Below are 24,094 nucleotides of genomic sequence, written 5' to 3'. Positions count from 1 at the left end.
AATAAAAAGTCAATGTCAAAATTGACAAACAATTGACATCAAGTGATATGGGCTGGGTTTTCGTAGTTCCCGAACATTTCCCAAGTTTTTATTTTAAAAGTTTGAATTCGTGCCTTGTTTTTTCCTTGTGAATTAGTTTAATTCCTGCTGTAAAAGATAATGCCTCTCGCTGTAAGCATAGAACAACAACATTCGACGAAACATAAGATACCAATTTATTGCTGCGGCTGACTATATTAGTTTCAAAAATTATCTTCAAACGCATAAAAATGTTGGGGAGGAAGCAGAGCTTGAAAGGGGAACCAGTTTTAGCGGATTATGGGCCCGAGGAGTCATTAAATGAAAGTGCCGACATAGAATGGGTAAATAAGGTAAGCAATGAAATAAAAAAACATCTACTGCGCTTATTTATAAAGTGTCTATTATAATGTTGATTTATATTGTTTATCTATTACAGTTGTGGGTCAGAAGGATATTAAGATCATGTGCTCTGCTAAGTTTGTTGTCTGTTTCTCTGAATACGCCAAAATCTTTCGAAAAATACCCCTATCTTCAGACAGTAACTTTTGCTGTGGACTGCTGTGTTACTCTCTTGTTTACAGCAGAAATGATTGCAAAAATGCACATCAGAGGCATCTTGAAGGTAAATATTACATTAACAGATACATAACTATATTAAAATTTATGTGGTCTTTAAAAATGGGATATAATTTACCAGAAGTGTAATTTCTTATTTAAACATTGTTTGCAGGGTGATGTAGCATACCTAAAAGATCACTGGTGCCAATTTGATGCTTCTATGGTATTCCTCCTTTGGGTGTCTGTTTTGTTGCAAATGTTTGAACTGACTGGAATTGTGCCAAGATACAGCTATCTCAGTATACTGCGGGCCCCAAGACCACTGATCATGATCCGTTTCCTCAGAGTCTTCCTTAAATTCTCCATGCCAAAATCTAGGATTAATCAAATATTCAAGTAAGTTTTATTTCTTATATTAATCAGTTTCCTTCTACATTCATAAGCTATAGAAAAGATAAATGAGTAAACTTTGTTTATTGATGGCTAAATGCTTATAAATACTTTAGTGTCTACACATATTACTTTTGCTTTGCAGGAGATCAAGCCAGCAGATCTACAATGTGACCCTATTCTTCCTCTTCTTCATGTCTTTGTACAGTTTGTTGGGAGTCCAATTCTTTGGAGAATTGACTCATCACTGTGTCAGGAACACAACTGACCCTGAGTAACTAATCTTTATATTATTATCATAACTGTTGCACCAACTGTACTTATGTGCTAATAGTGTGTATTTTTTACAGTCATATAACCATCAATTCTCTGGCCATTCCTGATACATTTTGTTCACCTGACCCTGGTTCTGGATATCAATGCCCTTCTGGAATGAAATGCATGAAATTGAAACTATCTAAATATATTATGGGCTTCAATGGATTTGAAGAGTTTGGTTAGTATTCTTTGTTACTTCTGTTCCTGTAATTTGTATGTAAACTATTATTTAAAAATATACTTATGAGGATACATATTTGTTTTTTAATAAATTGGTATTTCTATTTGCAGCAACAAGTCTATTTACTGTCTATCAGGCTTCCTCCCAAGAAGGATGGGTGTTCATTATGTATAGAGCCATTGATTCACTGCCCACCTGGCGATCAGCCCTCTATTTCAGGTTTATTATCTTTGTTTTTTAATTACCATTAATACCTATGTATACAGATACAGTAGAAAAAGATATTGAATTGATAGTTTATTTTCAGCACAATGATTTTCTTCCTAGCTTGGTTGGTGAAGAATGTGTTCATTGCTGTAATAACCGAAACTTTCAATGAGATTAGGGTACAGTTCCAGCAAATGTGGGGTGTAAGGAACCCAATTACAAAAGGAAGCACCACACAGTTCTTTACAGGTGATGACAATGGCTGGAAACTCGTTACCATTGATGAGAACAAGCATTCAGGTAAAAAACTAGCTATTATAATCTTAAAGTCAAGATTAACATTGGTAATTACCAAAATAATTTACTTTAATGATTATATTTTACAGGCAGTGCTCCAGAAATATTTCACAAGATGTTGCGTTCAGCATACTTTCGACTGCTAGTGATGGGTGTTGTTCTAGCAAATGGAATAATCACAGCAACAATGCATTTTAAACATGATGATCATCCTAGAGAATTCTTCTATGAAAAATATTACTATATTGAGGTAAATTCATGGATATCATGAGGTAACATTTTGTAAACATACTACAAACTAAATGTGTTTAATATTCCAGATTGCATTTACCATATTTTTGGATTTGGAAGCCCTGATCAAAATTTGGTGCTTGGGTCTGAAAGGATATTTCAAGCATTCTGTCCATAAATTCGAACTTCTGTTGGCCATTGGGACTACAATCCACATTATTCCTCAACTTTATATGTCTGTGTTCACCTACTTTCAGGTAAATTATAATAATAATGATGATGTAAGCCTATTTTAACGTTGAATAGTAATTAAATAAAACCTATAAAATATGTTTGCAGGTATTACGTATTGTGAGACTAATCAAGGCATCTCCATTGTTAGAAGGATTTGTATACAAGATTTTCGGTCCTGGGAAAAAGCTCGGCAGTCTCATAATATTCACTATGTGCTTACTTATTATTAGCTCTTCAATATCAATGCAACTATTCTGCTTTTTGTGCGAATTCACAAAATTTGAAACCTTTCCTGAGGTAAGAAATCAATATTAGAAAAAAGTAATTCCCCATTCCAATTGGAAAAGAGCTGGATTATTAATGGGATCTGTTTTGCAGGCATTTATGTCTATGTTCCAAATCTTGACCCAAGAAGCGTGGGTGGAGGTAATGGATGAAACAATGGTCCGCACAAGTCAGACTCTTACACCACTCGTCGCCATTTACTTCATACTATACCATTTGTTTGTGACATTGGTAAGAATACTATTCTTGAAAATTTATAATTACACATATTTCACTAATAGTCATTAAAACTTATTGTAAAAACCAACTTTCAGATCGTGCTGTCGCTTTTCGTAGCAGTCATCTTAGACAATTTGGAATTGGATGAAGACATAAAGAAGTTGAAACAACTTAGGTACCGCCAACAAAGTGCTGAAATAAAGGAAAGCTTGCCATTCAGGCTGAGGATCTTTGAGAAATTTCCAGACAGCCCCCAAATGACCAAGTTGCATAAGGTTCCAGGAGATTTCAATCTACCTAAGGTAATATTTTTTGTGGCATCACTTGCACCTTTATTAACTTGGTAAAGAAATAATGGTTCTATTTATGATTAATATGAACATTGTGTATTTCATTTAGTCTCAAGATTTTTCCGTTTATTTTTTCCGTTTACTTTAAATGCAAGTGAATGAGCTTACAGATTTTTTTTTTTAAAAAGATTATTTGTAATTTGTTATTACACAAATTACTAATACTCCCGCTAGCCCCTCGTACTAAGCTAAATATGCTTATGTCACGAGTGAGCTCACCACAATAGTCGAGCGGCGGCGGGGACCGAACCCGCGTTCCCCGGATCACGAGTCGGCCAGTCCGACCCCTTCACCGTTCGGCTATCGTGGCTATAATTTGACCCAAAGCAGTATTTATATGCCCATAATCTGTTACTCGTAGTACTATTTTAAGGCCTAGCTGTCCATGTAGGTGTAGGCGTGTATAAAGCCACGCCTCCGTGGCCCAAGACTAGACTAGATGGCGCTGCAGATTTCCATTTGTTTTTCTAGATTGTAAGCCTAGGCGCAAACCACCGATTTTTAGTCGGCCGATAGTTGTGCCCAATTCTAATTTGTATGAAAAATCAATCGGTGTAATGTGCGCACTTCCATACATGCCCATACCCAACTAGCACATTAGCAGGTTAATGGGATGATATAAGTCAAATTGCCGCCTATAGTTCAATTAAGGTTTTATAATTGATTTTGCGTAGTGTTCTAGCTGGTTTACAGAATTTATTAGATTTATAAAGGCCTTTAGCTGTACTACAGTCTTTACATAAATGATATCGAGTTATGAACCCTATAAAAGTTTTAGGGAAATCAAATTTACAGATTAAAGCTGTATTTTTTACAGCTACTAACTTTTCTCAAGTTTTGTGGTCTTATAGTGTATTAATATAAGGCTGAAGATGTAAAAGAGAATTGATCGTGTTCGTTTTAAAACTTTAAGCTTGATAAAAGATTGTCAAGATTGTTAACAAATAATAATCTGTTTAGTGGAATATTTTAAAACCTTAATAAGTACAGTTTTATAAGACTCTAGATCAAAACTTTATAACAGCTTTTGCCTACAAAAGTAAGACAACGAAGAGCGTTATTAATATCAAGGCTGTACTACGGCTAATTGTAAATCCTTATACAAATACGCTTACGGGTTTCGCGACTGGTCTGTTAGTGTTCATAATCATGGATCGTAAATCATGGAAATACAGAAAAAGAAGTGGTGCAATTAAGAAAAAAGTATTAAAAGAATATTTAGCCATCACAAGCCAGATAATTAACGAGGAAGAATCGAACAAACGAAATAAACAAACCGATTTAGACAAACCGGAATCTGGTCAAGCGTTGACGTTAAATGTGGAGGGTTCCGTATACTTAAAATCACTCAATCTGATAATAATTTTCAACAACACCAGTCCGATTCGGAAAGTTCAAGCGAAACTGAGTTTGCTCTTTCTAGCTATACAGTTTATTACATTTATACTGTCGACTAAACCGCAAGATAAATAAATACTTTCTTCCAAAAAATTACCATGTAATTGAAATAAAAAACATATCTATTACATCAAACAGTGCTATTCATATTCATGGGTATAAAATTACTGGCTTGACGGATATGTTCATATATCCTGTAAAATCATCTAGATTAAATATATTCAAGACTTATCTGCCTAGCATTCGTAGGTACTGAAATAATCTTTGGTCCTCAAGATGTAAAGTTGAAACTAGTTTGCTCTGAATATAAGTCTCGACTTTATTTATTGCCTCTGTTGCACACGTTATAGAGATTAGGTACAATATATGTATAGAAAAACTAAAATTCAAATGGGTGTTCATGTAAGAAAAAAACACTTAAGTTTTATCTAAGTTTAATTTTACTTCTAAGTAAGTATTTTCTAATACTGTTTATCATTGTTTTAGGTATAGGGGCCTTGAAATTGTTACATACGCTATTCTTACCTACTTTCAATATTTAATAATAAGACAGACAATAAATTTTAAATTTCGGATTCATAATACTCGTAGTAATTAAAAATGTAGCTATTTACCCCCCTGCTGGTGGGTTAGCTAAAATAGCTATTTTAACCAAACAAAATCTTTATTTGTAATAATAACAAAATTAGTCCCGAGATTACGTGTTATTCTTTTCGCATCGGAATGACAACAAATAATTTTAAGTAACTACCTACTCAAAATTATTTGTTGTCATTCCGATTTTGACGATTTTGAGTAACTACCTACTCAAAATTATTTGTTATCATTCCGATGAGAAAAGACTTGATCAATATTATCATCAATAAAAATGTAAATGAAAGGAAAGCTACATTGTCATGACATATTAATAAATAAAATCGCATCCTATATTTTATTCTTAGCATTTTCATTTTCACTACGAGGCAAGTTTGCAGTATTTTCAACGCTTTCTAAAACATTTTCATCTCTTGATAAATTAGCAGAATTTTCATTTTGTTCGCGTACAACCTGTAATGAGATCAGATTTAAATTTAGTTTGTCACATATCGTCATAAATTATAGCCTATACATACGTTATTCTGGGTTAAAAAATAATACTAAAAAGTTTCATCAAAATTCGTTCAGTAGTTTTTGCGGGAAAGAGTAACAAAAATACAACCATTTAGACATCCAAACTTTCGCATTTATAATATTAGTAGGATTAGTAGGAAGTAGGATCTAAGTACCTATACATGTATTATTTTGGTATTGCATTGTATTATGATTACACTCGGTTGTGTGATTGTGTGTGATCCTACGTAAGTAAATGTTTGCAACTCAGTTTTCGATCGTGGTTCACCCTAAATATACCTAATAACTGTTGCAACATGGACCTATGTAGCGTTTTTCTATTTTATGTATTGTACCCTAAAACGCTGCACTATTAGGCTTAAAATGTAATCTTGAAAGATCTTCATACAGCCAAAACCTTACTAAAATCTCTCTTCTAAACATACACCACACATTGCCCTTATGAAATATTGTTTAAGATTTTTGACAAGCTTGTGGCTTTAAAAGCCCTGTTTTTAAGTATTAAGGCTGTCTAAAATTTTACGCCATTTTTTTACTTCACATGGATTCACAATTCCTATTTTTACGAAAATTATGTACAAGAACAGCTTTGAAAATGACTAAAAACTTTCCTGTTAGCTATTTTATGTAACTTATACTTACGAAAAACCCAAATTTTGGGTAAATAATCGCAAACATAGTATAACCTATAATTACTTATTTAATAAGTAAATATTTTTTTCCCCAAAACAACTCTATTTAAGAGCGCATGAAAATTTTAACTATAATACATATATAATTTCACAATAAATTGACCCTCGCACTAGTTCACTGCTTAATGCAGATGAACAAACACAAAATACTTACCAATATTTATAAAACTCCACGAGTTTTTATTACACATGTCACATGTATTTATTTGTCAATACAAGTATTGCTTTTTTTAAAACTTTTATTCTTTATACGTATGAATAGATTAATTTAAGTAAGATATCAAACTAAAACCAGTATAGGAGATGTACAGCGGCACAAGCGTAACGTTTAGCTTAATAAATAAGCCATTAACCAGCCTTAGTACAGCTAATAATCAACTCTCATAAATACTTTAACCAGCCTTTCTAAGGAATAAAGCTGTTTAATATGGTCCTCTTTTACACTTAAAACAGCTGCATAAGCGCTTAGCCAGCACTTTAAACAGCATCTTAAACCAGCTTAAGGAACCGGAAAAATCTATTTATCAGCTATTTTACAGCTATTTTGTGCTAGTTGGGTACTGATCAACTGCCCGACGAAAATGGGTGGTCTGCGCCTAGGCTAAGAACACCATTTGACACCATTCCTCAATAATTCGAAATCACAACTTTTCTAAAAAGGAACTTCATTCTGGTGTTAAAAACTTAATTAATTTTAAATTATCTGTAAATTACGATTTTTGGTCGTATTGTAATGAGGATCATTTCGATTTTTAGCTGTGAATGCAGATTGATAGGGCTAAGAAATCCTTAATATACAGTCCAAAAATTTTTGTTCTACGACAAAAATTGACGAAGTTATGGCCAAATTACTAAAAAAGTTCACTGACCGCCCGGCGCGGGAGCGATGACGTCACTATATCCGATCCGAACGCTGCCGGCGTACTGCGTGGATAGAAAATCTTTTTTTCTAGCCAAACTATCAGTTTTAGAGAAAAACTTGTAATGACATTTATTCATCAGAATGAAATAAGCTATCGATAGGTAATTTTTAAAAATATAATTGTGAAAAATATTGCAAAAAATCCATACGCTCATACGATTCAATGGAACGCGGAGACGCGATTGGGGTCTCCGCGGTGGTATATTTGGCGATTTATTCAAATAAAGTGTTCATAAGTGTTGTTATGACTTAAGCTGGGTATGACTCCCCCGCCCCCCTCCTCTCCCCAGGTCATAAGCTGGGCATGACTTCCCCCTCGGCCAGAAGTTAGGTATGATTTACACCACCCCCCAGGCCAGAAACTGGGTATGACTTGACCCCTCCCCCTCCCCCCAGGCCAGAAGCTGGGTAAGGCTTGCCCCTCCCCTCAGGCCATAAGCATAAGCTGGGTATGACTCCCCTTTGGCCAGATGCTGGGTATGACACCCCCCCTATGCCAGAAACTGGGTATGACTTGACCCCTCCCCCTCCCCCCAGGCCAGAAGCTGGGTAAGGCTTGCCCCTCCCCTCAGGCCATAAGCATAAGCTGGGTATGACTCCCCTTTGGCCAGAAGCTGGGTATGACACCCCCCCCTATGCCAGTAACTGGGTATGATTTGACCCCCCCCTCCCCCAAGGCCAGAAGCTGTTAAAGGCTAGCCGCTCCCCCCAGCCCATAAGCATAAGCTGGGTATGACTCCCCCTCGGCCAGAAGCTGGGTATGACTTACCCCCCCCCCCCTAGGCCAGAACCAGAACTGGTTATGACTTGACCCCCCCCCCCCCCCCTCCCCCTCTCCCCAGGCCAGAAGCTGGGTAAGGCTAGCCCCTCCCCCCAGTCCATAAGCATAAGCTAGGTATGACTCCCCCTCCTCGCCCAGAAGCTGAGTATGACTTAACCCCGCCCCCGCCCAGAAACTGGGTATGACTTGCCTCTCCCTCCCTCCCACCAAGGCCAGAAGCTGGGTAAGGCTTGCCCCTCCCCCCAGGCTACAAGCTGGGTATGACTTATCCCCCCTCGTAACCCCCCCTGGAAAAGAAACTGGGTATTAGCTCTCATATTATGTATTATTATGTTCAATACAAATAATCATAAAGTTACACTCACCCCAACCGCGTCTCCGCATTCCATCGAATCCTATGAAAATGTGGTTTTTGGATATAGCGATACTTTTTTTCAAAAATTTTATTTTTAAAATTTACTGGTCGATAGGTTACTTTATTTTGATGAATAAATGTTATTAAAAGTTTTTTTCTAAGACTGATAGTTTAGCTGGAAAAAAATATTTTCCATCCCAATAGTACGCCGGCTGCGCTCGATTCGGATATAGTGACGTCACGCGGCCCTGCGTACGTTGACTTTTAGCGGCAAAAACGGCCTATGTTTATTACTGAATATCTTCGTAAGTAATGGTCCGATTTGGATAATTCAAAAAGATATATCTTTCTTGTCTTAAAGATTAACGTAGATACTAGTTTTATTGAATTTTCTACAACAGTACTGATCCTCATTGAAAAAAGTAGTTGAATTGAGTTGACAAAATAGTGACGTCACTTGCTCGTACTGCTATAAAAAATCTATGGGAGTCTCGTTTTGACAGTTTTAAAAAGTACGTCAATTGTTTGGTGGTGTCAACACGTCTATTTATCATCGTCCTTAGGTCCGCGAGTCGTTCATGCGTCAGTTCGTCTGCGAGGACGGTGAAGAAGAGGTGGTGGTGGGGAGCGCGGGCGGCGGCGCGCCCGACGGCGACCAGTCGCGGCGCGCTTTTGAATACATCGGCGCGGCCAAGATCGCCTTCCCCTACCGCAAGCGGTGCCTGGTCAAGACGCTGGTGGTGGCCCCGCCCTCGCAGCGACCCAGCTCGGCGCTGCGGAGACACGTCGTCGCCACTATTATTGAGTACGCATCCATTGTCATTAGATAGATAAGATAGACATAGATAAATCATTTATTTGCAAACACACATGAAATATTAAAGGTGCAGCATAAAAATAATGAGGAAAGAAAACAGCAGAAGACAATAACAAGCATGTATAAAGCAAAAGTAATGTTAAAAATGCCTCTCGCTCCAGAGCGATGTGTGTCGCAGCGATGAAAAAAGCAAAAAGCTCAGTGTAAACCCTGCTCTGAAAAGGGCAGAGCACTGATTTTCAGCTCTTGCTAAAGAATGTTAGTTAACATAATATAACAGAATGTACATTTCTGTTGTTTTAACTTTAGCATTATTTTCTTTTTATTGTTTGTTTATTTAGATATTTTTTATTTCAGGTATTTATGTTGAGAGACATCTGGTTTTAAAGGTTTTGTTCTTTTTATTTTATTTCATTTAATTTTTTAAATTTATTGATTGAATAAACTACACAAAAGTTTACAATAAGTTTATTAATTTTATTATTTCGGCAATAACATATTTATTTTATTATTTCATATCACATTAAAAGACATTGATTTAAATAAACTATAATTTCAGTGACTCAAACAACCATCGACCGTTGTTGGGAGATTCAGCAATGCTAGCAACTGGAGGCAAATCAGGTTTGAAATCCCAAGGCACAATATCCAGCGCTAAGCAGCTACGTGTTGATCAAAAGAAGTAAGTTTACTATTGTCAATTACAATTTTATAAATATGAAGATAAATAACATTACGCACTGCAGTTTATTTTATATTCTAACTGAAGTATGAGCGCAACATAGCCACTGTTCACTCTTGCTTTCGGCGACAGAATTTCCCATTGCCGTTAATACCTAAAGTGTGATAATAATCTGGTAGGTTTGGCTCGCGTTCCATAAGGCGTTCTGTGCGCAGTGGCTCCATCAAGCTGAAGCAGACTTACGAGCACTTGCTAGAGAACGGCGACATCGGCGCGGCGTCGCGCGTCGTGCCGTCGTCGCGCGCGCGCCCGCCCTACCTCGACATACGCCTGCTGCAGGCCAAGAGGCAGCAGGCAGAGATGAGGCGGTGAGTTAAGGTTACCGATAGAACTTAAGTCTAGTTATGTATGGTTCCTTCACGTATCTTCTGCAAACCACAAATTTACTTCTTAAGTCTTTTGAGACTTAAGAAGTAAACTTGTGGTTTGCACAAGTTTATTTACATAGAACTTAGTTGTTAAGGTGCAAGGTACCTCGACATACGCCTGCTGCAGGCGAAGAGGCAGCAGGCTGGGATGAGGCGGTAAGCTAATTCTCCCTATAGATCTTACTCTAGTTATGTATGGTGCCTTCACGTACCTTCTACAAACCAGACCAATCTCCTAATAGAACTAAGTTCTACCTCGACATACGCCTGCTGCAGGCCAAGAGGCAGCAGGCTGGGATGAGGCGCTGAGTTCAATCTCCCCATAGCATGATTCCTTCACATATACCTAGCTTTATGTATGGTTTCTTCACATAACAAACCTTCTGGAAGCCAAAACAAGTCTCCCAATAGCACTAAGTTCTACCTCGACATACGCCTGCTGCAGGCCAAGAGGCAGCAGGCCGAGATGAGGCGGTGAGTTCAATCTTCCCATAGAACTTTATGTATGGTTTCTTCACATAACAAACCTTCTGGAAGCCAGAACAAGTCTCCCAATAGCCCTAAGTTCTACCTCGACATACGCCTGCTGCAGGCCAAGAGGCAGCAGGCGGAGATGAGGCGGTAAGTCTTCGATTTAGATAGTAAAATATGTAGGTAAACACTTTATTTTACACCACACAAAACAAAAGAAAGAAATACACAAAAAATTGGCACAATTTAGACTTAAGTCTTCTAAAACGTAAAGTTTTGCTACAGTTCACGTTACGTACACTTAGTGGTTCTGTAGCGTATTACGTTTGTCCAGCAGACCGAGATGAGCCGGTAAGTCGTCTTTATAGGATTTTCAGTATCATGAGATTTTCTCGCTACAGGGCGCATTACATATTATGCTAGACGTGGAACCTCAACAGAACATAAATTCTTGTTATAGAGCACCAAGTACCAAACCAAGAGACAGCAACCCAAGACGGCAACTCTTTTGTTTAGTTACCTCAGCTAACAGTAGATCAGCTACAATGGCGATAGAAGCTAGCTGTAAAGTTTTTACATATTTAAAATTTTACTATCCAGGAACCAACGAGAAGAAGACCTCCGCGAAAACCACCCGTTGTTTGATACGCCCCTACTGATCGTGCCGCGGGAGTCTCGCTTCCGCAAGATCTGCCGCGCCATCGTGGACGCCCGCTACGACGCTCGCTTGCGAGACCCAGTCACTGGCAACGAGAGGAAAGTGCACTACAAGAGCTTCCAGTAAGTTACTTGTATGGCTGTATAATTTAATGCGTCTAAAAACGTACTTCCATTCGCAATTGTAAAGTCCGGTCGCCGAGCAGGTAGAATTTCGTCCAATGACCCCAAGCTACCCCATCCTTATCGCGACTGATGTCGCGACTGTGCGACGGGTGGCTGCAGTGAGTGTGCTAGCTTGGGGTCATTCCACGAAATTCTATCTGGTCGGCGACCGGACTTTAGTGACATTCTTATTTATTGTTTTGTGGTCTATAGCGCAACAACAGATAGTTTATGAAATTACATAGTTAGTGGGCATCACATATCATAAACTCCTCTTTTTGTTTTCCGAACAGTGATCAGACAATCAGTAAATAGCTGTTACTTGTCCTAATTAATTGACATTCTTATCCTTTGTTACAGCAATTTCTTGGGCCTAGTGACATACATGGATTGGGTGATGATTATGGTGACTACTCTCTCCTGCCTGTCGATGATGTTTGAAACTCCCTCTTACCGCGTTATGGAAAACTTCGTGCTACAGGTAAAATACACTCTTGTTTTATTAAAAGTCTCTTTCATACTTCTTATAGGTCATCTAATATTGATATTTGTGTTACAGATTGCTGAGTATGGATTTGTCATCTTTATGAGTCTTGAGTTGGCTCTAAAAATCTTGGCAGATGGATTGTTTTTTACTCCCAAGGCCTATCTAAAAGACGCAGCTGCTGTTCTGGACGTTTTCATTTACATTGTAAGTGGTTATTATTTCTCCGTTGTCTTGCTTGTATATCTTACTATGCATAACTTATATGCACTCATAAGTATGAATATTTTATTTAGTCAAAATCAAAATCAATAAATATTTATTATTAGTCGATTGGAAACGAGCGAGAAGAGCTAATTTACCACGAGTCCCGTGAAGCTTGTAGTCGAACTAACGTTAAAATCGTTCAATTGACGATAAAACGTTATTGTTTCCGTGACTTGACGTTATTTTAGGAATCCAATAAGTAGGCTTTCCAATTTTCAAAGCTTTAGCTCAAATACTGTTAAAACCACGATAAAAAAACTACGTGTAAACGTGTCACCAGCTTACACATATACAATACATATCGGTTCGTAGTTCACTTCGAGCTAAGGCTTTGAAAGATTTGAAGTCTGCTTTTTTATTAGACTTTAAATTATGAGATAAAAATCATTGATGTAGTTTAAATACAGCGTACACACAAAAAAAACAACTCATAGTTATAAAGTTGTAGTGGCTCTAAATTAATGACTGAGACCTTTGATGACTCTTAATTAGGCTTTTATTTATGGCATACTTAGAATTGCTCTAGGGCCTCTGAGAAAGCTAGAGACTTGTACATAAATTGAGAACGCCTGAAAAGCGAAAGTGACAATGTGCGTGACAGTGACAACCTACACGCCTAGTGATCGCCATGGGCGGTCGCGGCAGTGTGAAACAACTTTTGCACGCGCAGTGATCGCTTTAATGTCTAATTTTCCTATACAATGTATTTTGTTTTTGGAATAAATACGAGGGTGGTCTGAAAAGTTTCCGACCTAACATAGATACAAGTTTTTTTTTCTTAAAATTTATTTTTATTTTTCTACATAGTCTCATCTACAGTAATTAGTCGGCGCCAAAACTCGGATTTATTGCGCCTAAACTGCGCCAACAGAGCATTGGAAATGTTCATTCGAACACGTCGTTGGTCTGACGTTAGCAAACGCGGCAGCCAACGCGCGGACAGCTTTCTCATGCCTAAATCTTGATTTAATATGTGACAAACACGTTCTTTGGACATTTTCATTGCCTCTGCTATCTCTCTCACTTTAATTCGGCGGTCGTCGAACACCATTTGGTGAACTTTAGCGATGTTATCGTCAGTAGTTACAGTTTTTGGACGTCCCGAACGTTCATCATCTCCCAAGCTCTTACGGCCACGTTTAAATTCGGCTGCCCAAAATTTTACTGTGGTAAATGACGGTGAAGAGTCCCCGTACACAGAATCTAACTCATCTTTGATTTGCGTAGGGGTATTCCCTTTCAAAAACAAATATTTTATGACAGCTCGATACTCGATTTTTTCCATTTTCACAAAAATACTCACATCGACTCACTCAAACGACTTTCAAATAAAAACCGCGCGTCAAAAATGGCTGAAACTTTGAAGTGTTGCTGTCAAAAGATGCACAATTACATTCCCTGACTTTAATTGATGTGTGCTGCCATCTTCACGTTGAGGTCGGAAACTTTTCAGACCACCCTCGTACATTGAAAAATTGAAATTATCACCATCGCCATCGTGCACGCCGGCTGCACGCGTTGGTTTAACTGAACCTTTAAGATAGCTTTTAAAAACTTCAGTTATCACAGGGTTCTTTGCCGGCAGGTGTCGCTGACCTTCCTGTGCTGGATGCCGCGCAGCGTGCCGCCGGGCTCGGCCGCGCAGATGCTGATGATCCTGCGCTGCGTGCGGCCGCTGCGCATCTTCACGCTCGTGCCGCACATGCGCAAGGTGGTCTACGAGCTGTGCCGCGGCTTCAAGGAGATCCTGCTGGTACTGGGAAAATTATTCTCTGATCGATGTTTTAAACCTTCAAGAACAGTCAGCGTCAAATAGTTCGTGACACCCAAAGTAGCCAAAATGTTGACAACACGTCGTTTCAGCCAAATGACGTCCACTGCTGGACAAAGACCTCCTCCAAGGTTTTCCACAATGCACGGTTCTGCGCTGCCCGCATCCAGGCTCTTCCCGCGACCTTCACCAGTTCGTCGGTCCACCTAGTGGGAGGCCTGCCCACGCTACGTCTTCCGGCTCTTGGTCGCCACTCAAGAACTTTCCTGCCCCAGCGGCCATCAGCTCTAAGAGCCCCGCCCCGCCCACTGCCACTTGATTTTAGCGATTCTTGCTGGTACTGGGACAATTATTCTCTGATCAATGTTTTAAACCTTCAAAAACAGTCAGAGTCAAATAGTTCGAATACCCAAAGTGGCCAAAAAGTTGACAACACAACCTGGAACAAAGAAGTGTTGCGAACTTTTTGGCTACTTTGGGTATTCGAACTATTTGACGCTGACTATACCAGCGAATCCGAAACACAATAGAAATCAATGGTTACCGCGACCTCATGCGATGTTCTACGGATTAATTGATTGCAGTTTCTTTTTGATCTCAATTTCGTGTAAGCGCCAAATAATAGTGTGTTTTTGAGTGCGGATGTAAATTTACTTGTCACGTTTGAATAAGACATGGTTTTCTTCTCCTATCGAAAAATACTCAAATCTTTTAGCCACTTTCGGCTGGCTGGTTAATAAACTAACTCTATTTTCAACTTAACAGGTATCGACACTGCTGATTTTGCTGATGTTCGTGTTTGCAAGTTATGGCGTTCAACTTTATGGAGGAAGGTAATAAAATACATACTTTTTTGTCCAATAGCGCCCCAGGGTGGGATAAAATCCCGACACGATTTCTAAAACTAGCAAGCAATGATATTGTGCCTATATTAGTACACCTTGTAAATCGGTGTTTTGAACTTGGTGTGTTTCCAACGGTTTTAAAACAAACTATAATTACACCCATACATAAAAGTGGTGCTAAGGATGATCCATCAAATTTTAGACCCATCTCTGTGATATCTGTGGTTGCAAAAATTATCGAAAAACTGATAAACACTAGACTAGTGAAGTTCTTTTCTAAACTCAATATCCTTTCTGCTTCACAATACGGTTTCCGTAAAAACTTATCTACTGAAGACGCAGTAATAGCGTTGACTTCCACTATAGTTGATAGCGTTGATTCTGGGAATAAGTGTTTGGCTGTCTTCCTAGACTTAAAGAAAGCGTTCGATACGGTCTCAATACCTATTCTCATACGCAGTCTTAATAAAGTAGGTATTCGAGGTACACCGCTTAAACTGCTTGAAAATTATCTCAGTAATCGGAGGTCTCGAGTCGGGGTGGGGTCGGAAATGAGCTCCGAACACACTGTAAACTATGGAGTGCCCCAAGGCAGTGTGCTGGGTCCAACGTTGTTTTTAGTATATATCAACGAATTATGTGATATGAAAATAAGCAGTGGCCATATCTTCTCCTACGCTGACGATACTGCAATAGTTTTTGCAGCCAAGGGTTGGGAGCGACTAAAAGTACTGGCAGAACAAGGACTAACTCAAATTGCGGGTTGGCTAAATAGTCACCTACTCACACTGAATGTTCAGAAAAGTAACTACATTTGTTTCACTAAATATGAAAACAGCCAACCGTCTTCGGACTTTAACTTAATTATTCACCAATGTCATTCCGATTCCGATGGACACTGCTCATGTGCTAAATTACAAAAGGTTTCCCATATAAAATACCTAGGCGTTCTCGTTGACCAACGGCTATCATGGCATAACCATATAGAATTGATTATAAGTAGAACTAGAAAACTCATGTGGACTTTTAAGAAACTGCGTCATGTAGCTTCAGAACATCTGCTACATCAAACATATCTTGCTTTAGCGCAATCAGTTATAACGTATTGCATAGCTGTATGGGGTGGAGCAAATAAAACAAGATTTCTTGACTTAGAGCGAGCTCTGAGGGCACTACTAAAAATGATGTATTTCTTACCTCGCATGTTTTCAACAGAGCTTCTCTTCACTGCTACAGGAACTCTATCAGTAAGGAAGCTGTACATCCTGAACATTGTCCTAAGAACACATAAAACGCTCCCCTATACGCCTGATACCAGCAACTCGAGACGCAAATTTAACGTTGCCAAAATACCAAAAATTAAATCAATCTTTGCTAAACGTCAACATGGAAACAGATCTGCTACCATGTATAACAAAATTAACAAAGAAATAAACATCTATCCATTAACGTATGCAAAGTGCAAATCAGCAGTCACCGAATGGCTACAAACTAAAAATTACGAAGAAATTGAATCTCTGATAGTGAGTTAAAACAAAATCATACATACATTCACATATACATATATTACACATACACACACATTACACATACACACACATTACACATACACACACATTACACATACACTTACATTACACATACACACACATTACACACTCGCACATTATATCTTTTACCTGGTTTCTAGTATTAATTAGTATTTTCGAATTAATTTAACTTTAATTTTAAAATTTTCACTTATAAAATTTTCATTTGTAAAATATTATAAAGTGTTCTTATTTATTTATTTTGTTCTATCCACACTAAACGCATTAAAAATTAAATTTGCCTACCTACTGTAATATTGTTATAGAAGAGCGGTGCTTCCTAGCACAAGTAACATCTGTTGCTTAACAGGAAGCTCCAACAACTTGTAACTGAACTAGGCTAAGTTAAAGAAATAAACGAATTTGAATTTGAATTTGAATTTTTTATTATTTGTGGTAATTTCGATAAAATATGATCATCTAATAATAATATATTTTTATAGATTAGCGAGATGCAATGATCCAACGATTCACCACCGCGAAAACTGTGTGGGCGTTTTCATGAGAAGAGTATTTGTGACTAAGATGAAGCTGAAACCTGGCCCTAACGAAACGTTTCCATCTATGCTCGTGCCACGCGTCTGGTATGAAAAAGAAATTAAATAACAAACCGCTCAAATGCTAAACGCTTGATATTTTTTACGAAAAATTTCTGTTATTTTTAGGGCGAATCCAAAACGATTCAACTTCGATAACATTGGAGATGCCTTGCTGACGCTATTCGAAGTGCTTTCCTTCAAAGGATGGCTTGACGTTCGAGATGTTTTGATAAAAGCACTGGGACCTGTAAGTAACCTCCACTAAATAAGGGCTAATGTAGGGCTAGATTTGCTTTTTTTAATACGGGAAGGTAATCCAAAATAACTTTTCAGGTACACGCGGTTTACATACACGTCTACATATTCTTGGGATGCATGATTGGTCTCACATTATTCGTGGGCGTGGTCATTGCAAATTACTCTGAGAACAAAGGCACCGCTCTTTTAACTGTCGATCAGCGAAGATGGTAAAAAACAATCTATATTTTACATAAAATGAACTTATTTTCAAAGAAATGGTTTGATTTACTTTTTGTTTCTTCTAGGTGTGACCTAAAAAAGAGATTGAAAATCGCTCAGCCACTCCATTTGCCGCCTCGGCCTAACAAACGTAAAATTCGTGCATTTGCGTATGACGTGACTCAAAATCTTACCTTCAAACGAGTAATTGCCATTGTGGTACTCATCAACAGTGCTTTGCTAGCAGTCACGGTATGTCATTCACAACAGTTTAATCACACATTGTATTTATATTAATTAAGTTGATTTATATGATACTTGTTTCATTCATTTTTACTATGTTTAAATAACTACAAATATGCCGCATTATAAAGCTATGCTGAAGAACAATTCCCACGGGTTCCGTCTAAAGATTCTGAGATCTGAAAAACTAAGTTAGTTTTTCCCTTATGCTATCAAAGACTTTTACAGGAACCGTTGAAACTAGGCCTAAACATGAAATGAGCTCATCTCTCGTAAGCTGAAACTTATGTGCTGAAACGTGAGCCTGCAAAAGAGGAGAAGCTTCTTTGGACATGTATTACACGACTACATTTCTTATTATGTCATTCAGTGGAACCGCCACTCGAAGTTCACGGAGCAACTGGCGCTGACGTCGGCACTACTGACGCTAGTGTTCGTGGTGGAAGTGCTGCTGAAGACCATCGCGTTCACGCCGCGCGGCTACTGGCAGAGCCGCCGCAACCGCTACGACTTGCTCGTCACGGTAGCTGGCTGCATATGGATATTTATGCATTTCGTGTTGAAAGTAAGTGTAGAAATGTTTCTGAAAACTTATTAGGATTGTAATTTTATCCAAGAAACTTATTTATGACGATTCCACCATCATCATCTTTCAGCCACAGGACGTCCACTGCTGAACATAGACCTCCCCCAGTGACTTCCACATCGCACGGTTCATAGCGGTCTGCATCCAGCACTTTCCTGTTACGTTTATCAGGTCGTTGGTCCACCTTGTGGGTGGACGCACGCTGCGTTTTCCGGTACGTTGCCTCCACTCCAGAACCTGTCTGTCCCATCGGTCGTCAGTTCTGCGTATCATGTGCCCTGCCCATTGCCATTTCAGCTTGCTGATCCGTCGGGCTGTCAACAACTTAAGTACGTTTACGGATCTCCTTATGTCTGATACGATCTCGTAAGAAAACACCGAGCATAGCCCTTTCCATTGCATGCTGTGCAACTTTGTGCTTCATTTATGAGGCCTAAGCGCTCCTGCATGAACCGCGTGAACACCGCTGCCGCGCCGCCGCCGCGCCGCGGGCGAAATTATGCTTTGATGGCGCGGTGGCGGCGCGGCGGCGGTTTTACTCGGTGCGTATGAACAGTGCAAAGGCGCGGCGACGGCGCGGCGGCGGCGCGGTAGCGTCGTCGTGTGCAGGAGCGCTAAAGTGAGAGGTCACGTTTCGGAGCCGTATGTCATCACTGGTAACACACACTGATTGAGGCATTGAGGTATTTTGGACGAAAAGATGCTATGTAGCTTCCCGAACGCTGCCCAGCCGAGTTGGATTCTCTTTATCGAAATTGGACTGTAGTTGAGAGAATACAAGACAGTTTATTTCCACAGCTGTCCCACCTGCTCCAAAACGACCTATCGTACTTTGTGGGCTTCATGGTGGTGATCCTGCGCTTCTTCACGATCACGGGCAAGCACACCACGCTCAAGATGCTGATGCTGACGGTGGGCGTGAGCGTGTGCAAGAGCTTCTTCATCATATTCGGCATGTTCCTGCTGGTGTTCTTCTACGCGCTCGCCGGGACCATCGTGTTTGGGAACGTCAAGTATGGGGAGGGAATTGGAAGGTACGTTTAAAAAAAAAACGTGATTTCACCACCCGGTTTCACCATCAATCCCTAATTTTTAAGTGACCCCTATGAAAACAAAATTCCTGTTAAGTGTTACCATAGGGGTCACTTAAAAATTAGGGATTGATGGTGAAAACGGGCATTAATGTCCTATGTCCCCTAGATGGGGCAGAGGGCGTTCATACAGTCCTCCATCGCGTTCGGTCTTGAGCTTCGCGTTTGATCTCGCTCCAAGTCTTGCCGACCTTCTTCGTCTCGTCTGCTACAGTGCGTCGCCAAGTTTTTTTGGCACGACTACGTTTGCGTTTTGCGAAAAAATTACGATGTAAAAAAATCGTATTCCATTTACGTGCGCACGCACATTTTTATTACTCCCTTAAGTAAAGAACAAGCCCAAAGTGTACTTGGGTATATTTATATCTATTCTTTGGAGTCATACGTGGTATTCAATAAAGTAAACGCAGCTACTGCTTGTAATATTGATGAGAGATAGAGAGAGAATAGAATGCACATACAAATTGCTTACATGTTGAAATAATATGTACGTGTTTTGCAGGCGGGCAAACTTCAACTCGCCGATCCACAGCGTGGCGATGTTGTTCCGTATCGTAACCGGCGAAGACTGGAACAAGATCATGCACGACTGCATGGTGGCGCCGCCCTTCTGCACGCCCGCCGACAACTACTGGGAGACCGACTGCGGCAACTTCACCGCCTCGCTGGCCTACTTCTGCACCTTCTACGTCATCATCACTTACATCGTGCTCAACCTGCTCGTGGGTCAGTATCATCATCAGATCATGCACGGCTGCATGGTGGCGCCGCCCTTCTGCACGCCCGCCGACAACTACTGGGAGACCGACTGCGGCAACTTCACCGCCTCGCTGGCCTACTTCTGCACCTTCTACGTCATCATCACCTACATCGTGCTCAACCTGCTCGTGGGTCAATATTGTCGTCATTTTACTTAATGGCAGTCCATTGGTCGATATCGTCGTCATATCACTTAAATGGCAGTCCAATGGTCAGTATCGTCGTCATATCACTTAAATGGCAGTCCAATGGTCAGTATCGTCATGTTCATTTCACTCAATGGCAATTCAATAATGGTCAGTATGTGGTCCACATAATGCAGCTAACTAATCCCAACTAGGTACTAATGATAGATCCCGAGAATTTGTAGATCCCGAAAATAGTAAGTATCAGGATTAGAACAGGCTTTGTATGAGTCTAAAATTGCATCATCATCATCAGGTCACAGAATTTTCGGGATTCACAGGGATGGGGAGCAGACATTGTCCCTTAGTTGCATTTTATGAAATCCTCGGGAATAGTGGGTGTGGTTCTATTATGTTCTGCATTGTATAAAGCAGTCTGCAATCGGATGGCTAACCAATACATTTTACCTTTCAGCTATTATCATGGAGAACTTCTCATTATTTTACTCGAATGAAGAAGATGCGTTGTTGTCGTATGCCGACATCAGAAACTTCCAGAATACTTGGAATGTCGTGGATGTCCATCAAAAGGGTGTGATACCAGTGCGGAAAGTAAGTTAAGCAAAAAAAAACAGTATAGATTATTCGAACTTATTGCTTAAACATTAATTATGTTTTTTTTTTCAAGGTGAAGTTCATTCTTCGTCTACTAAAAGGTCGGTTAGAATGCGATACTCACAAAGAGCGACTACTGTTCAAATACATGTGCTACGAACTTGAACGGCTTCACAACGGAGAGGATGTCACTTTCCATGACGTCATCAAGTGAGTTCAATAATTTACATGTCATAGAATATTGCAGTTGAAACTCAACGTTATTTATAAAACACTACTGTTATTTTCAGCATGCTCTCATACCGCACAGTGGACATTCGAAAATCCCTACAAATGGAGGAGTTGCTAGCGAGAGAGGAGTTCGAGTTTTTGGTTGAAGAGGAGGTGGCCAAGCAGACCATACGCACGTGGCTTGAGGGATGCTTGAAAAAGATACGGGCCAATAGTAGCGTAAGATACATCAACTTTTTTAATATCCGATAACTTATTTTCGTCAAAATCTTTGGTCAAGCTTACAAACATTATTGTATTTTCTTTTTTTAGAAACAACAAACCAGTCTCATAGCGGGCTTAAGAAAAACAAACGAACAAACTGTTGATCTGAACAGTGAAAAGATGGATAAAGAAAAACTTGAAACTGAAACTCAGGTAACTTGGTGCATCAACATTTTATTGTTTTCATTTGTTAAAAAAAATTATTCACTAAATATAATTATGTATTCTGTTTTTAGATGGCCATAGCAAATATTGGGCGATCAGAAATAACCGAATCAGCTTCTCAACCCGTCATGTCCAGTGAGTATACTATACATTGACAATTTACGACTTTGTAAAGTGTCAAAAAGATATGGACAGATATTAGGGCTAAAATATTTAATTTGTATTACAGACATAACTTCATCATTTGACTCTCAATCAAAGCGATCGTCTACTAAAGGGCAATTTAAAAGACCTGGATTACCCTCTGTGACTATACCAAGGTACTGTATCAAAAGTAATATTCGTAAATATAACACAAAAGTGTGTTCTACGATGTTGTAACGTTACGCATTGTATATCATTTGTTTACAGACCAGAAAGTCCCGTCAACAAAAAGTACTTACAACCTACTTTAAGCGACCCGCACCCTGCCTTAAACAAGAAGACTCCAAGTAAGTTCAGTAGGTATCATTTGTGCAATTATTCCTTCCATACATTAACTAATCCCGACTGACCAAGGTTCTCTCTGTTCAAACCTGTGTAGTTTAAATTCTTCTCATTAATTTTGTAATCACTTGGACGCCTATAGATATTAGCCTATATTAGATTGGTATAGTCTGGTCTGCGAGCACATAGAATTTTGTCCAATGACCCCAAGCTACCCATCCTTATCGCTCGCTCGTAATTATATTGCTGTCGCGACTGTGCGACGGGCGGCTGCAGTGAGTGTGCGAGCGCGACGGCAACATAATTACGCGCGAGCGATAAGGATGGGTAGCTTGGGGTCATTGGACAAAATTCTACGTGCTCACAGACCACACTATAGTAATAATTGGATGTGCGCGGTAGTAGATAGCGTGAATTATCTTTACGCGCTTGATCCGAACGCTCGCGGCAACATCTTTCGAAAATTTCACATGGTTGTTGCGCGAAATGACTCATCACGTCCCTTCATATAGTGTCCCCTAGTAGTGGTATCCCTGGCTTGTCTATCCTGCAAGGTGCTCAATTGTAAACACCTCCCCAGCAGTGATGAAGAGCAACAACCGCGCGCACAACAGCGGCGGCGGCGCGCGCGAGCAGCCGGCGTTGCACGACGTGCGCGCGTGGTGGGGCACGCAGATCGTGCACTTCGCGCTCTTTGACACAGACTAAACTCTTACTTATTGTAGGGATAATTTAATTTATTTAAGAATATGTATGCAGTACACATAAGTATTTTTTATTTTAAAAAGAAAAAATGTTTTTTTTTTTAATTTTATTTAGGAAAAGACAACAATAATTACAAAGTACAAGGTGCCTGGATGCGAGCGGCGCAGGACCGGTCTTTGTGGAAATCTTTGGGGGAGGCCTTTGTCCAGCAGTGGACGTCTTTCGGCTGAAACGAACGAATGAACGAAATTACAAAGTGAAAACAACATTATAATACAATTTTTGTTTGAAAGTCGTAGTTCAGTTTCGTTTTCAGTTAAAAAACGAATAACGAAAAAATTTGCAAAATAAAGTTCCGACTTCTTTTTTAAGCCCCAAATTCACTGAACATTTCTTTTTTAAGTAAACAGTATCTCTCGAAGTAGTTACTTTAATTTCAAGTTACGTGTGCGTGTTTTAGAGTGTATTTGTCTTATGATATTAACTATTGTCCTTTGTTACTTAGATTTCACTGTAGTATTGTAATGGTAGGTAAAGATAGATGATATTTCCATTTTGGTAGTATAGGCCTATGAAGGAGTTATTCCACTGCCAAAAAATATCCTATTTCGGGATTTTAAAGATTAATATGTACGGATTTTTCCATCCTTTAATTAAAATAAGGTGCTAAGTATGAAGTTTATAGGCCTAATACTATAAGGAAATATCTCGTGTTTTGTTTAGAATACACAAAATGTATTAGATACTATTGAAAGAGGTCTAAATGATTGTCATTGACGCCGATTTGGGCAGTGATATTTTTATTGATCATATAGAAGCTTTGGCGTGAAATGAAAATTGCTAAACACCTTAACTAAATTCAAGTGACAAAAAAATTTGCTATAAACATTGCGATTTGATAGAAACATTGTCGCAAAAGTATTTCAGAATAATTATTACTATAGTAGTGCTTATTGATTTGATAGTAAAATATTCTAGTAAATGTTGCGTGTTTAAATAAGTAAAACAATATAATTTTGTTAATAAAGTCGTACATCACCAACTCATTTCAAACGTAGTGAGTGTGAAATTATGTATTAGTGCCAAATTGTAACGTACTTA

The 24,094-nt window shown here is 39.2% G+C and overlaps 1 protein-coding gene across 1 annotated transcript; it reads left to right on the top strand.

The window, feature by feature from the left end:
• The first annotated feature begins 32 nt into the window (after positions 1–32).
• LOC135087951 (sodium leak channel NALCN) lies at positions 33–24,083 on the top strand. Its single transcript, XM_063982810.1, has 35 exons — positions 33–371; positions 458–643; positions 752–975; positions 1,115–1,243; positions 1,320–1,465; positions 1,579–1,687; positions 1,776–1,975; positions 2,062–2,222; positions 2,293–2,460; positions 2,543–2,734; positions 2,816–2,953; positions 3,037–3,243; positions 9,113–9,354; positions 9,926–10,048; positions 10,228–10,416; positions 11,548–11,727; positions 12,130–12,250; positions 12,329–12,460; positions 14,106–14,273; positions 15,057–15,124; positions 17,169–17,309; positions 17,391–17,511; positions 17,598–17,731; positions 17,810–17,975; positions 18,337–18,531; positions 19,351–19,586; positions 20,146–20,369; positions 21,003–21,139; positions 21,216–21,352; positions 21,433–21,592; positions 21,686–21,790; positions 21,874–21,937; positions 22,032–22,122; positions 22,214–22,293; positions 22,869–24,083. The coding sequence occupies exons 1-35, from the start codon at positions 270–272 to the stop codon at positions 22,994–22,996; spliced, it is 5,304 nt and encodes a 1,767-aa protein (XP_063838880.1). The 5' UTR covers positions 33–269; the 3' UTR covers positions 22,997–24,083.
• Positions 24,084–24,094: the final 11 nt, after the last annotated feature.

Source organism: Ostrinia nubilalis, chromosome 3, assembly GCF_963855985.1.
Source record: "Ostrinia nubilalis chromosome 3, ilOstNubi1.1, whole genome shotgun sequence".
In the NCBI taxonomy this organism is placed as follows: Eukaryota; Metazoa; Arthropoda; class Insecta; order Lepidoptera; family Crambidae; genus Ostrinia; species Ostrinia nubilalis.
Note: the sequence above shows the minus strand (reverse complement) of the source record. Positions and strands in the feature narration are given on the sequence as shown.

Bases quoted from the DNA above. Each gene is read 5' to 3' on its own strand.
- LOC135087951 (XM_063982810.1), top strand. From the start codon at position 270: ATGTTGGGGAGGAAGCAGAGCTTGAAAGGGGAACCAGTTTTAGCGGAT. The intron at 9,355-9,925 runs GTACGCATCCAT...CTATAATTTCAG, and splicing joins GTCGTCGCCACTATTATTGA to TGACTCAAACAACCATCGAC. The intron at 22,123-22,213 runs GTACTGTATCAA...ATTTGTTTACAG, and splicing joins CCCTCTGTGACTATACCAAG to ACCAGAAAGTCCCGTCAACA.